The sequence below is a fragment of the Penaeus chinensis genome, chromosome 10 (genome assembly GCF_019202785.1).
Source record: "Penaeus chinensis breed Huanghai No. 1 chromosome 10, ASM1920278v2, whole genome shotgun sequence".
NCBI lineage: Eukaryota > Metazoa > Arthropoda > Malacostraca > Decapoda > Penaeidae > Penaeus > Penaeus chinensis.
Window position 1 is genome coordinate 30,842,041 of NC_061828.1, and position 12,500 is coordinate 30,854,540.

Genomic DNA, 12,500 nt, shown 5'->3' on the forward strand with positions numbered 1-12,500 from the left:
TCTTTCTTTCTTTCTTTCTTTCTTTCTTTCTTTCTTTCTTCTTTCTTTCGTTCTTCCTTTCTTTCTTTCTTCTTTCTTTCTCTTTCTTTCTTTCTTCTTTCTTTCGTTCTTTCTTCCTGTCTTTCTTTCTTTCTTTCTTCTTTCTTTCGTTCTTCCTTTCTTTCTTTCTTCTTTCTTTCTTTCTTTCTTTCTTTCTTCTTTCTTTCGTTCTTTCTTTCTTTCTTTCTTTCTTTCTTTTTTCTTTCTTTCTTTTCTATTTACTCACGTGACGCTTTCCTCCAGCTACCAGTAAGCGATCTATTCTTAGATAATATGAATGTAAAATAAATAAATATATAAACAAATAAAAACTTATTTAACCTAATGCCGCCGGGGAAAATGAATAAAAAATGGTGAAAATACTGTACTCATTTTCTATATTTTTGTGAAATGTCTGCACAAAGATGAGTTAATTAGTAGCCCTTGTGACCTGATTCCACCTTTCCTTGAATTGGGAAAATTTATTTTATAACAAGTACTTTGAACATCGATGGTGTTATTTTTATTATAAACATTACAATTACTATAATGATATAAACATTAGTGACAGCAAAATAAACGCAAAATATTATCGTAAATCGAAGAAAAGGTGAACGGGCGAGACAGGAAGAACTGGCTCATTGGTGGCTTAGTGCAAGTGGAGCCATATGTGTGGAAAAAAAAAAAAAAAAAAAAAAAAAAAAAAAAAAAACAATCAAACAAGTAAACTCACAGTGGGCATGGCATGGACGTACGTGACACGCCCGTCGGCAACGAAATAAAAAAGGAAGATAGAGAGAGAAAAACAAGAGAAAAAAACCGACAACAGAACGCCTGAAACTCGAGACAAATTCCCTTCCCTTTCGCCCCAACGTTGAAAAAATCCCGACTGATTCTGGCCGAGGCGTCACCCGTACCTTCCCGTGCGTCCGTGTCCGTCCTTGTCCGCTCGTGTCCGTCCGTGCCCTCTGGCTCCTCGTTCCCGCGAGAGATTGACTGACTGATTATTTAAGATTTTCTCCAGCGAGAGGCGGAAAGCGGGGCCGGAGGAGCGCCTTTCCCTCCGCTTCGACGGACGCCACTGGCGGCGGCGCGGCGTTCGCGCTCGAACGTCGGGCGGAAAAAAAATGAAAATCGGGAAATTTTGGGCGGTTAGAAGCTCAGAGGGAGGAAGGTCAGAGACGGGATTTTAGGAACGATGAGCCTCATGGTAAATTTAGCTCGGGTTGCGGTTTGCTTATTAATTTAGTTTTTGTTTTTCCGATTTTTTATTAGCAACGAATGATAATCACGTGTCTGTTTATGGCGCCTAAATTTGCATTAAATCCTTAGTGCTGCTTTTCCCTCCTTTGGGTCATCTGCTTGTTCTTCGTCTTCTAAAATTAAACTTATTTAATGTCGATGAAGAAAAACAAATTTTAATATTCACTGATAAATGCCATAGGCCTATGTTTCCATTTTCGTCTATTCCTGCTTCCTGTCTTTCTCCGTTTATCTGTTTGTTAATCTGTTTGTCAATACGCCTCTTTGTCTATTTTTCTTTCTATCTATCTGTCTGTCTATCTTCCAGTCTCTCTACACTCTACAGCCAGTTATTTCATCTTCCGCTTTATCACTTTTCCTCCTGTTTCCCCTTCCTTATCGTTATCGGTCCCCTCGTGTCCCCTCTGCTTCGTCCCTTTTCTCCGTCTCATTTTTCAAGCCAAATGACTTGTTATAGGAACTGAAAGCAACTCCGGAAACTCAGTAAAATGATTTATGAACTAAACCTGAACGCCCGTGTCAGGCTGCCCTTTTATGCCACTTTCATTTTCAATTCGTCTTTCCTTTTTATGGTGTCACGTCTCTCTCTCTCTCTCTCTCTTTTTCACTTTATCTCACTTTCTCTCTCTCTCTCTCTCTCTCTCTCTCTCTCTCTCTCTCTCTCTCTCTCTCTCTCTCTCTCTCTCTCTCTCTCTCTCTCTCTCTCTCTTTCTCTCTATCTATCTATCTCACTCTCTCTCTCTCTCTCTCTCTAGATATATGATAAAAGATAAATTAATAAATAAAATCGATAAAGTGTTTTCAATTGTATATCGCGTTAGAATAGTATTATATTGGTTTGTGTTAATCGTTTAGGCGACACGCATTTAATTAAAAGTATATCAAACATATAATTTCAAGCTGTGAAGTAATCTTGTATTTGGAGCAAAACATTTTAAATTGGATGGTTGAAAAGTGATAACGGACAACTTTTATCCTCTCTCTCATCTATCTGTTTGTCTGTTTCTCTCTCTCTTTCTCTCTCTCTCTATCTCTTTCCCACTCTCTCTCTCTCTCTCTCTCCCTCTCTGCCTCTCTCTCTCTCTCTCTCTCTCTCTCTCTCTCTCTCTCTCTCTCTCTCTCTCTCTCTCTCTCTCTCTCTCTTCTCTCTCTCTCTCTCTCTATCTATCTATCTATCTATCTATCTATCTATTTTTCACTCTCTCTCCATCTCTCTATCTGTCTATATATATATATATATATATATATATATATATATGGAGAGAGAGAGAGAGTGGTAGATGGAGAGATTGATAGATAGATAAATAGAGATAGATAGAGCAAGAGAGGCAGAGAGAGAGAGAGAGAGATGGATAGATAGAGCAAGAGAGGCAGAGAGAGAGAGAGAGAGATGGATAGAAAGAGCAAGAGAGGCAGAGAGACAGAGAGAGAGCAGAAAAAACAAACAGACAGATAGATAGGTAGACAGAGAGAATCTCGTCTCGTAGAAAGAAAGAAAGAAAAAAGAGACTCTCAGATTAATTAATTTATTTAATATCTTCATTTATAGCTTTTCCGATATTTGGCCGGATGCCCTTCCAGGAATCATCCCATAAAAGCTTTATATAAACTCAAGTTGTCAAGTTATACCGAGAAAGAAGTAATATAGAAAAAAAACAAGGAAATACTAATTAAAGATTATAATATTGATAATAATTGATAATGATAATGATGAAAGTGATGATAATAGTTACTATCAAACAAAATAATGATTGATAATGATAATGATGGTTGATAATGATAATAATGATAATAATAATAATTACAGATAATAATGATAATAATAATAATTACAGATAATAATGATAATAATAATAATTACTGATAATAGTGATAATGATAATAATTACTGATAATAAGGATGATAATAATAGTAATAATAATAAATAAATAATACTAATCGATAATAATAATAACAACAATCAATCAAAAACAATAACAATAGTGATGCATCATAGCTGCTGTGGTTAGCCTGTTAAATCGAGATCCACTGTATTCTACAAAGTCGCTTTTCAATCATCTGACTTAAAGTGCTTTGCTCCAAATACAAGATTACTTCACATCTTGAAGTTATGAATATGTTTGATATACTTTTGATTAGATACGTGTCACCTAAACGATATATAAATCTGTTTGTTTTCTTTGTGTGTGTGTATATGTATATATATATATATATATATATATATATATATGTATATATATATATTGTAAAACACTGCACAGAATTGCCTATTAATATTTCTCATTCTGTTAATTACGCACAGCAGATTATCATTATTATTATTATTATTATTATCATCATCATTATTATCATTATTATTATTGTTATTATTATTATTATTATTATTATTATTATTATTATTATTATTATTATTTGACTTAATCCCTATTTCATTCCTTTGCGAATCGGTGGAAAAAAAAACATTCCACATTTTCGAGTGGGAAGCAAAAAACTATTTTTTTTTTTTTTTTTTTTTTTTTTTTTTTACGAAGAGCTTTTAGAATAAGTGGACGTCAGAGCGTAGCGTCGAGTCGCTGGGGATATTTTGCTCTATATGTGGAAGGGAAGCCGGGGGGGGTGGGGGGGGGTAATGGGTGCGGGGGAAACGGGGGGGAGAGAGAGGAATCGAGAGCCGGATATAAAAAGCGAGAACAATGAAAAGAGAGAGAGAGAGAGAGAGAGAGAGAGAGGGGGGGGGGGGGGGAGAGAGAGAGAGAGAGAGGGGGTGGGAGAGAGAGAGAGGAGAGAGAGAGAGAGAGAGAGAGAGAGAGGAAGAGAGAGAGAGAGAGAGAGGGAGAGAGAGAAAGAGAAAGAGAGATAAAGTGAAAAAAAGAGAGAGAGAGAGACGTGACACCATAAAAAGGAAAGACGAATTGAAACAGAAATGACAGTGGCATAAAAGGGCAGGCTGACAGGGGCGTTCAGGTTTAGTTCATAAATCATTTTACTGAATTTCCGGAGTTGCTTTCAGTTCCTATAACAAGTCATTTGGCTTGAAAAATGAGACGGAGAAAAGGGACGAAGCAGAGGGGACACGAGGGGACCGATAACGATAAGGAAGAGGAAACAGGAGGAAAAGTGATAAAGCGGAAGATGAAATAACTGGCTGTAGAGTGTAGAGAGACAGGATGATAGACAGACAGATAGATAGAAAGAAAAATAGACAAAGAGGCGTATTGACAAACAGATTAACAAACAGATAAACGGAGAAAGAGAGGAAGCAGGAATAGACGAAAATGGAGACATAGGCCTATGGCATTTATCAGTGAAAATTAAGATTAGTTTTTCTTCATCGACATTAAGTAAGTCTGATTTTAGAAGACGAAGAACAAGCAGATTACCGAAAAGAAGGATTGCATCACTAAGGATTTAATGCAAATTTAGGCGCCATAAACAGACACGTGATTATCATTCGTTGCTAATAAAAAATCGGAAAAACAAAAACAAAATGAATAAGCACAACGCAACCCGAGCTAAATTCACCATGAGGCTCATCGTTCCTAAAATCCCGCCTCTGACCTTCCTCCCTGTGAGCTTCTAACCGCCCAAAATTTCCCGATTTTCATTTTTTTTCCGCCCGACGTTCGAGCGCGAACGCCGCGCCGCCGCCAGTGGCGTCCGTCGAAGCGGAGGGAAAGGCGCTCCTCCGGCCCCGCTTTCCGCCTCTCGCTCGTGATAATCTTAGATAATCAGTCAGTCAATCTCTCGCGGGAACGAGGAGCCAGAGGGCACGGACGGACAAGGACGGACACGGACGCACGGGAAGGTACGGGTGACGCTTCGGCCAGAATGAGTCGGGATTTTTTTAACGTTGGGGCTAAAGGGAAGGAAATTTGTCTCGAGCTTCAGGTGTTCTGTTGTCGGTTTTTTTCTTGTTTTTCTTTATTTATTTTCCTTTTTTTATTTCGTTTGTTTCCCTTAACCCACTGCCGACGGGCGTGTCACGTACGTCCATGCCATGCCCACTGTGAGTTTACTTGTTTGATTGGTTGTTTTTTTTCCACACAGATGGCTACACTTGCACTAAGTCACCAATGAGCCAGTTCTTCCTGTCTCGCCCGTTCACCTTTTCTTTGATTTACGACAATATCTTACGCTTATTTTGCTGTTACTAGTGTTAATATCATTATAGTAATTATAATGGTTGTAATAATAATAAACACTATCGATGTTCATAGCATTTGTAAAAAATACATTTTCCCGTCAATTCAAGGAAAGGTGGAATCAGGTCACAAGGTCTGCTAATTAACTCATCTTTGTGCAGAGACATTTCACAAAAAATAGAGAAAATGAGTACAGTATTTTCCCCGGCGGCATTAGGTTAAATATGTTTTTTTTATTTATTTATTTATTCCTTTTACATTCATATTATCTAGGAATAGATCGCTTACTGGTAGCTGGAGGAAAGCGTCACGTGAGTAAATATAAAAGAAGAAAGAAAGAAAGAAGGAAAGAAGAGAGAAAGAAAGAAAGGAAGAAGAAACAAAGAAAGAAAGAAAAAGAAAGGGTAAAGAGACAACGGAAATAAATCCAATAATAATTATAATAAAAATAATAATAATAATAATCTATATACTAATCAAAGAAACAACGTAGTGGGTAGAAGTTATTTTCGAATGTTAGTAAAATGACTCATTTAGAAACTTACAAACCATAGGAAGAGATTGTTGATTTCTTTTTATCATTTTTATTAGAGTGTAGTATATTCAAAAGCTTCATTTTCTGTATTTGTCTTGATCACTTTCGAAAATATCCCTTTTTTTCCCAAATTTAGGCAAATAGGACCCGTTTAGGTTATGTGTCATGTTCGTTGTTATTGTTTTTAATTGATTGAGAAATCCGCTGATCGAATTAAAGGTGTGTGTGTGTGCGTGCTTGCGTACGTGCGTGCGTGTGTGTGTGTGTGTGTGTGTGTGTGTGTGTGTGTGTGCGTGTGTGTGTGTGTGTGTGTGTGTGTGTGTGTGTATGTGCCTGTGTGTGTGTGTGTGTGTGTGTGTGTGTGTGTGTTCGTCTGTCTAGATATAGACGCTGAAACTGGTAGATTTCAGAGGTATAAGTTAAATTAATTTTTATAGAGAGCTCCATACTCACTGACACGGTCGTAGCACCAGAAATAACTATAGAAATTAATTGATAAGTCAATAAAAAATGAAGAACAAGTAACATTTCCATCTCCCCCCCCCCCCCACCTCACCGCAGCCCCTCCACCAACCGTCGCCTTCGCCATCGTCTGCGTCGCTTCAAAGGGAGCCTCTGTTGAGCTGACTAATATTCTCTCTCTCTCTCTCTCTCTCTCTATCCTCTCCTTTTACCCCTTCCCGTTTACCTCTTCCTCCCCCTCCTACCTCTTATCTCCTCCCCCTCACCTTTCCTCTACTCATTCATTTCCTACCCCTTCTCCTCCTTCTCCTCCTCCTATTCCTCATTCTTCTCCTCCTCCTCCTCATTCTCCTCCTCCTTCTTCTTCTTCCCCTTCTACTCCTTCTCCTGCCCTCTACCCCTCCATCTCCTCCGTCCCCAACCCCCTATTTCCTCCTCCCCCTCCTCCATCTCCTTCTCCTCCTCCTCCCCCTCCACCTCCTACTCCTCCTCCTCCTCCTCCTCCTCCTCCTCCTCCTCCCCTTCCTCTTCCTGCTCCACCTCCTCTTCCTCCTCCTGCTCCACCTCCTCCTCCTCCTCCTCCCCTTCCTCCTCCTCCTCTTCCTCCTCCTGCTCCACCTCCTCCTCCTCCTCCTCCCCTTCCTCCTCCTCCTCTTCCTCTAACTCCCCCTCCTCCTCCTCCTCCACCTCCTCCCCTTCCTCCTCCTCCTCTTCCTCCTCCTGCTCCACCTCCTCCTCCTCCTCCACCCCCCCTTCTTCCTCCTCCCCCTCCTCCACCTCCTTCTCCTCCTCCTCCCCCTCCACCTCCTCCTCCTCCTCCTCCTCCTCCTCCTCCTCCTCCTCCTCCTCCTCCCCTTCCTCCTCCTGCTCCACCTCCTCTTCCTCCTCCTGCTCCACCTCCTCCTCCTCCTCCTCCCCTTCCTCCTCCTCCTCTCCTCCTCTCTCCTCCTCTTCCTCTTCCTCCCCTTCCTCCTCCTCCTCTTCCTCCTCCTGCTCCACCTCCTCCTCCTCCTCCACCCCCCTTCTTCCTCCTCCACCTCCTCCTCCTCCTCCTCCCCCTCCACCTCCTCCTCCTCCTCCTCCACCTCCTCCTCCTCCTCCACCTCCTCCTCCTCCTCCTCCTCCTCCACCTCCTCCTCCTCCTCCTCCTCCTCCCCTTCCTCCTCCTCCACCTCCTCCTCCTCCTCCTTAATGGGACACAGACCGGAGACGGAGCCTGCACCTTAAAGAGAGGGGGATGGTGGGGGGGGGCTGGTCTCTCATGCGTGGATGGAGACAGAAGGGGTTGGAGAGCAAGCGACAGAAAGGGAGGGGAAGGGGAGGGAGGGAAGGGGGGAAAGGGCTGGAGTGTGAGGATGAGAAGAGTGGGTAGGGGGAGGGAGGGAGGGATGGGAAGGAGAAGAGGAGGAAGAGGAAAAGGAAGAGGAGGTCTTCGCAATTGTTCACGAGAAAGAAACATAATATTAGAGGGAGGAAACCAAAGCGGCGAAACGAGAGAAAAAAACGAGATAAAGAGACACGAGGAGGGGAAGGGAGGGGGGGGAGGGGGGGAGGGGGAAGAAATGAGAGGAGAGGGAAGGGAAGGGAGAAGGAGGGGAGGGGGAGGGTTGAGGAGACGTCGCCATGTCCCTCGACCGCAAGGTCTTCAATGCACCTCGTTAGCGGCGTCGGAGGCAGCAGTCTGTCCCCCGACGTAAGGGGGGGGGGGGGGCGCTCCTGGCCTTCGCTGCGTCGGGCGCCGTGGCGTCATTTGGCGAGGCGATTCGCCGGCGGAATGCCGTCGCGAGGCGCGTCTGTCTCTCTTCTTTCCTTCTTTCTTTCTTCTTTATCCTGACTAGAGCTTTGGGAATGCACTTATACATATATATGTATATTTGTACCTATCTATCTATATACATATATGTGCGTGTGTGTGTGTATGTGTGTATGTGTGTGTGTGTGTGTGTATGTGTGTGCGTGTGCGTGTGCGTGTGCGTGTGTGTGTGTGTGTGTGTGTGTGTGTGTGTGTGTGTGTGTGTGTGTGTGTGTGTGCATCTAATCAAATCAGTTTCTCTTGTCATCGTCACTGACACCATCATACCTAGCACCATCCATGTTGTTACCATCGCCATCATCATGGCAATCGATGTTACCATCTTCACTCTGCAGAAAATGCCCTTTAATTATCCGATCATTCCTTACCTCCTTTGCCGCCAATCATGCTGCGCACTCTGCCAAAAATCGACGAGACGAGAGACAATGAGGGAGGCGAGAGCTCCTGCTGAAGATGGCCGAAAGCGATTAGGAAGGCGAGGGCGAAGGCGCAGACGAAGGGACCAGGGAAATTAATTACCAGTGGCGGGCGTCGTCTTAAGGCCTTTATATCTATCGTTAATGAACTCTCAAGTTATCACAGGCTGCCAAAGGTCTTCTTCTTCACTCGCTCGCTCAAGGCCTTCCTCCGACTCCCCCTTATATTCATTATATTGTGGCTATTTGCTTTATCTCTCCTTTATCTCTTTGTTTGTTTGTTTGATTATCTGCGGACGCGATTCGATTTCTTCCGCGTGCGTTTCGGGAAGGAAGAGCAAAGGGTTATCTTTCCCTGTTTCTTTGGAAAGGGTTACGTCAGGAACGACGGCGTCTCTTCGTCGCCATTCGTCTTTGCCGAGGTGTGGTGGATACGCAAGCGCTCGCACACACGCACGCACTGTAATTTAGTCTTATTACTGTCAGCGATGCAGGTCAGCTAGCGGGCTGTCTGGCCTTAACACCCTAGAAACTTGCACAGCATAAAATGAATAAATTGAATCCATAAGATTATCAACAGAATATTGGTTTGTCAATGTTTTTTCATATGGCATACTTTGCTTACAGAATATGCTTTGGAAGTGGACGGTTCCTTACTCCCAAAGAAATGGGAAAATAACTTTGAAAAAAACTACAATATTACTAAAATGTATCAGAAACTCTAGGAAGTGAAATCATATATTTGAAGTTACTCCTCTTACAGGCATCGCCAGCCACCGGAAGACAGGATGGAATTAAGGATCCTTGTAGAGCAGATTGTAAACTGGCTGGTCTCGGGCTTCCGTCGTAGTCTCAACAGCTTCTTGCGGGTGAGTGAGTTGGTAACTGTTTGTCTTGTCAGTTTTTATTAATAAAAGTCTTTCTGTCTCTGCTTCTCTCTTTGCTTCGTTCCCTCATAGGTCCTCTCTCTTTCTCTGTCGCGTTCTCTCATAGGTCCTGTCTGATTCTCTCTCTCTCTCTCTCTCTCTCTCTCTCTCTCTCTCTCTCTCTCTCTCTCTCTCTATCTCTCTCTCTCTCTCTCTCTCTCTCTCTCTCTGTATCGCTCTCTCATAGCCCCCCTCCTCTTTCTCTCATTCCCTCATAGGTCCTCTCTCTCTCTCTCTCTCTCTCTCTCTCTCTCTCTCTCTCTCTCTCTCTCTCTCTCTCTCTCTCTCTCTCTCTCTCTCTCTCTCTCTCTCTCTCTCTCTCCCATGCAATAGAAAACCATCCCTATGACTCATAAGCCTTTACCTAAACCCAGGGAAACCGCTTGAGACCTTTTCCGACTTTCTTTGCCACTTTTTCAGTGACCTCTCGCAATTTTATCGGTAAAGGAGTCTAGCTGAATGCCCTCCAAGTTTACTTACGCTTTCTCTAATAGTTTAAGAGTATTTTACTAGTATATATCTACATGTGGGTATTTGTAGATCCTTGTTTATGAATATCTGTACATACATGTCAATGTATATGTATATCAAATGCATATGTTTGTGTGTGTGCCTATATATATGTATATATTTGTGTGTGTGTGTTTGCGTGTGTTCATATATATATGTATATATAAATATATATATATATATAAATATATATATATATATAGTGAGAGAGAGAGAGAGAGAGAGAGAGAGAGAGAGAGAGAGAGAGAGAGAGATAGAGAGAGAGAGATGTATACATATTGTTTTCATTAATTAATTTATGCTTATATTTCTTCTTATCGGTCTGTATATACGGCGCATATGTGTGTATCAAATATCTGCTCCTGTTATCGGTTGCGCACATTGCCTCCCATTCCAGAGCCACGCTACCCCGCCGTATGACTGACATTCCAGATTGCTTTTGCCTTATTATCGTAATGACGAAACCGTTTCTTCCCTTGCGAAGAAAGGGGTCAAGGCGCGTGGCCGATGTATGGGGGACTTTTGCCTTCGACAGCTACTTATACGACAATTGTGTGTGTGTGTGTGTGTGTGTGTGTGTGTGTGTGTGTGTTTGTGTATGAGTGTGTATGAGTGTGTGGTCAACTTACAAAAGTGATTCTCGAATATTTTTACTTTCACTGAAATGTATTGATATAATACGTTAAAGATTATGAGTTTAACATTAATATGCAACAGGTATCTATTTCTTCTCTTGAATGTACTTTCCGTCGACTCTTTTAGTCCTCGGCATTCAAGAACTGGAAAGGGGAATCGTTCAGAGTATTTAACCGTCAAAGGCCGATCAAAATGCGTTTTTTCCTGTCTAAATTGGGAGCCTCAGTAAGGGCTTGTGCACACCAAGGGAAACCGAATCCGCCGCGCCACGGGACAGAGCCATGCGCGGCTTCGACGGCGACGCAGAACACGAGCGAGTGACACTAACCGCCGCTGCCTCGCCCACGCCCAGCCTTCCTTCTCACGTGCCCTCTTTCCCACAGTGCTTCCGGATGCCACGCCCCCACGAGCCAGAGACGCCCCCTTCGCGTGGCGAATGTCTCCTCGACACCACGAACGGATCCACGGACATTTTCATTAGCCTCGTTAGCGGCGATTTGCAGGCCTTCCTGAGCCTCGTTCAGGAGCGAACGGTATGTGTGCATCTTTATCTTGCCTTGTGTGCACGTGAGCGCGCGCGTGTGTATGGGTATGTGTGTGCGTGTGTGAGTGTATGTGCGCGTACTTTTGTCCGTGTGTGTGTGCATCGGTATGTGTTTGTGCGTGTGTGTGTGTGTGTGTGTGTGTGTGTGTGTGTGTGTGTGTGTGTGTGTGTGTGTGCATGTTCGTAATACTTTTCTTTGTATATTATGCCATAAAATGCATGTTCCAGATTGAGGCAACTCTTCATCCCTTCTGTTTCAGTTGATCGTATGCGACAAGAGTAACTGGAAGGTCGTTGCAAAACTCCACCCGTATCACGAAGACAGTGCTACTCCGGCGAGTGGGGACTCCCTGCCAGAATGCCCTTCGATCGCGTCAAACGATGCTGACATCCCTTCAGGAAATACTGGTATCTCGCTTGGACGAGATGCTGATGTCTCCTCCGGGAAAGGTGCTGGCATTCCATCAACAGAGGCTGACATCCCACTAGAAGATGCTGACATCACATCAGATGCAAACACCTCACCAAAATATCACATTCCCTTAGGAAATGCTGCTGAGATCCCATTAGGCCAAAATGCTGACATCCCAGCAGGAGATGCTGACATGCCAGCAGGTGTTGCTGACATGCCAGCAGGAGATGCTGACATCCCAGCAGGAGATGCTGACATCCCAGCAGGAGACGCTGACATCCCAGCAGGAGATACTGACATCCCAGCAGGAGACACTGACATCCCAGCAGGAGATACTGACATCCCAGCAGGAGACGCTGACATCCCAGCAGGAGATACTGACATCCCAGCAGGAGACGCTGACATCCCAGCAGGAGATGCCGACATCCCAGCAGGAGATACTGACATGCCAGCAGGAGACGCTGACATCCCAGCAGGAGATGCTGACATCCCAGCAGGAGACGCTGACATCCCAGCAGGAGACGCTGACATCCCAGCAGGAGATAGCGATGGGCCATCTGCCGCAGAACCAGAGCGAGGTCCCGATGTCCCTCCAAAGTAATTCTTAGACTCGAAGTTCTTTAGTTTCATGAGAAAAGGATAAACGTGTTGTGTTCCGAGTTACTGCTCAGTTGTGATCAGAAATCATAGAGAGGATTCTTCAGTTAGATAAAGATGAAAAAGGAAACTGAACATTAAAAACAAGGAAGACGAAAAGGGAAGAAGAAGAAAAAGAAAAAAAAGCAAGGCAGAGGCAAAAGCAAGAAGAGATGGCGGACAAAG

The 12,500-nt window shown here is 43.6% G+C and overlaps 2 protein-coding genes across 6 annotated transcripts in view; one reads left to right on the forward strand and one right to left on the reverse strand.

Annotated features, from left to right (window-relative positions):
• Positions 1–1,124, reverse strand: part of LOC125029686 (vesicle-associated protein-like) — a 10,893-nt gene extending 9,769 nt beyond the window's left edge. For 3 of the 4 annotated variants that reach the window (XM_047619752.1, XM_047619753.1, XM_047619750.1), the window contains exon 1: positions 752–780. In XM_047619752.1, the coding sequence (XP_047475708.1) occupies positions 752–765 (14 nt within the window). In that variant the 5' untranslated portion in view covers positions 766–780. Of the gene's footprint in view, positions 1–751; positions 781–935 lie in introns of those variants that run through there. The other variant, XM_047619751.1, reaches the window with a different exon arrangement.
• A 3,792-nt stretch (positions 1,125–4,916) lies between these two features.
• The window catches only part of LOC125029696 (vesicle-associated protein-like), an 8,238-nt gene continuing 654 nt past the window's right edge, over positions 4,917–12,500 (forward strand). Inside the window, exons 1-4 of one of the 2 annotated variants that reach the window (XM_047619768.1) lie at positions 4,920–5,087; positions 9,414–9,519; positions 11,106–11,255; positions 11,527–12,500. The exon at positions 11,527–12,500 is cut by the window's right edge and continues 654 nt beyond it. In XM_047619768.1, the coding sequence (XP_047475724.1) occupies positions 9,439–9,519; positions 11,106–11,255; positions 11,527–12,279 (984 nt within the window). In that variant the 5' untranslated portion in view covers positions 4,920–5,087; positions 9,414–9,438 and the 3' untranslated portion in view covers positions 12,280–12,500. Of the gene's footprint in view, positions 5,088–9,413; positions 9,520–11,105; positions 11,256–11,526 lie in introns of both variants that reach the window. The other variant, XM_047619769.1, reaches the window with a different exon arrangement.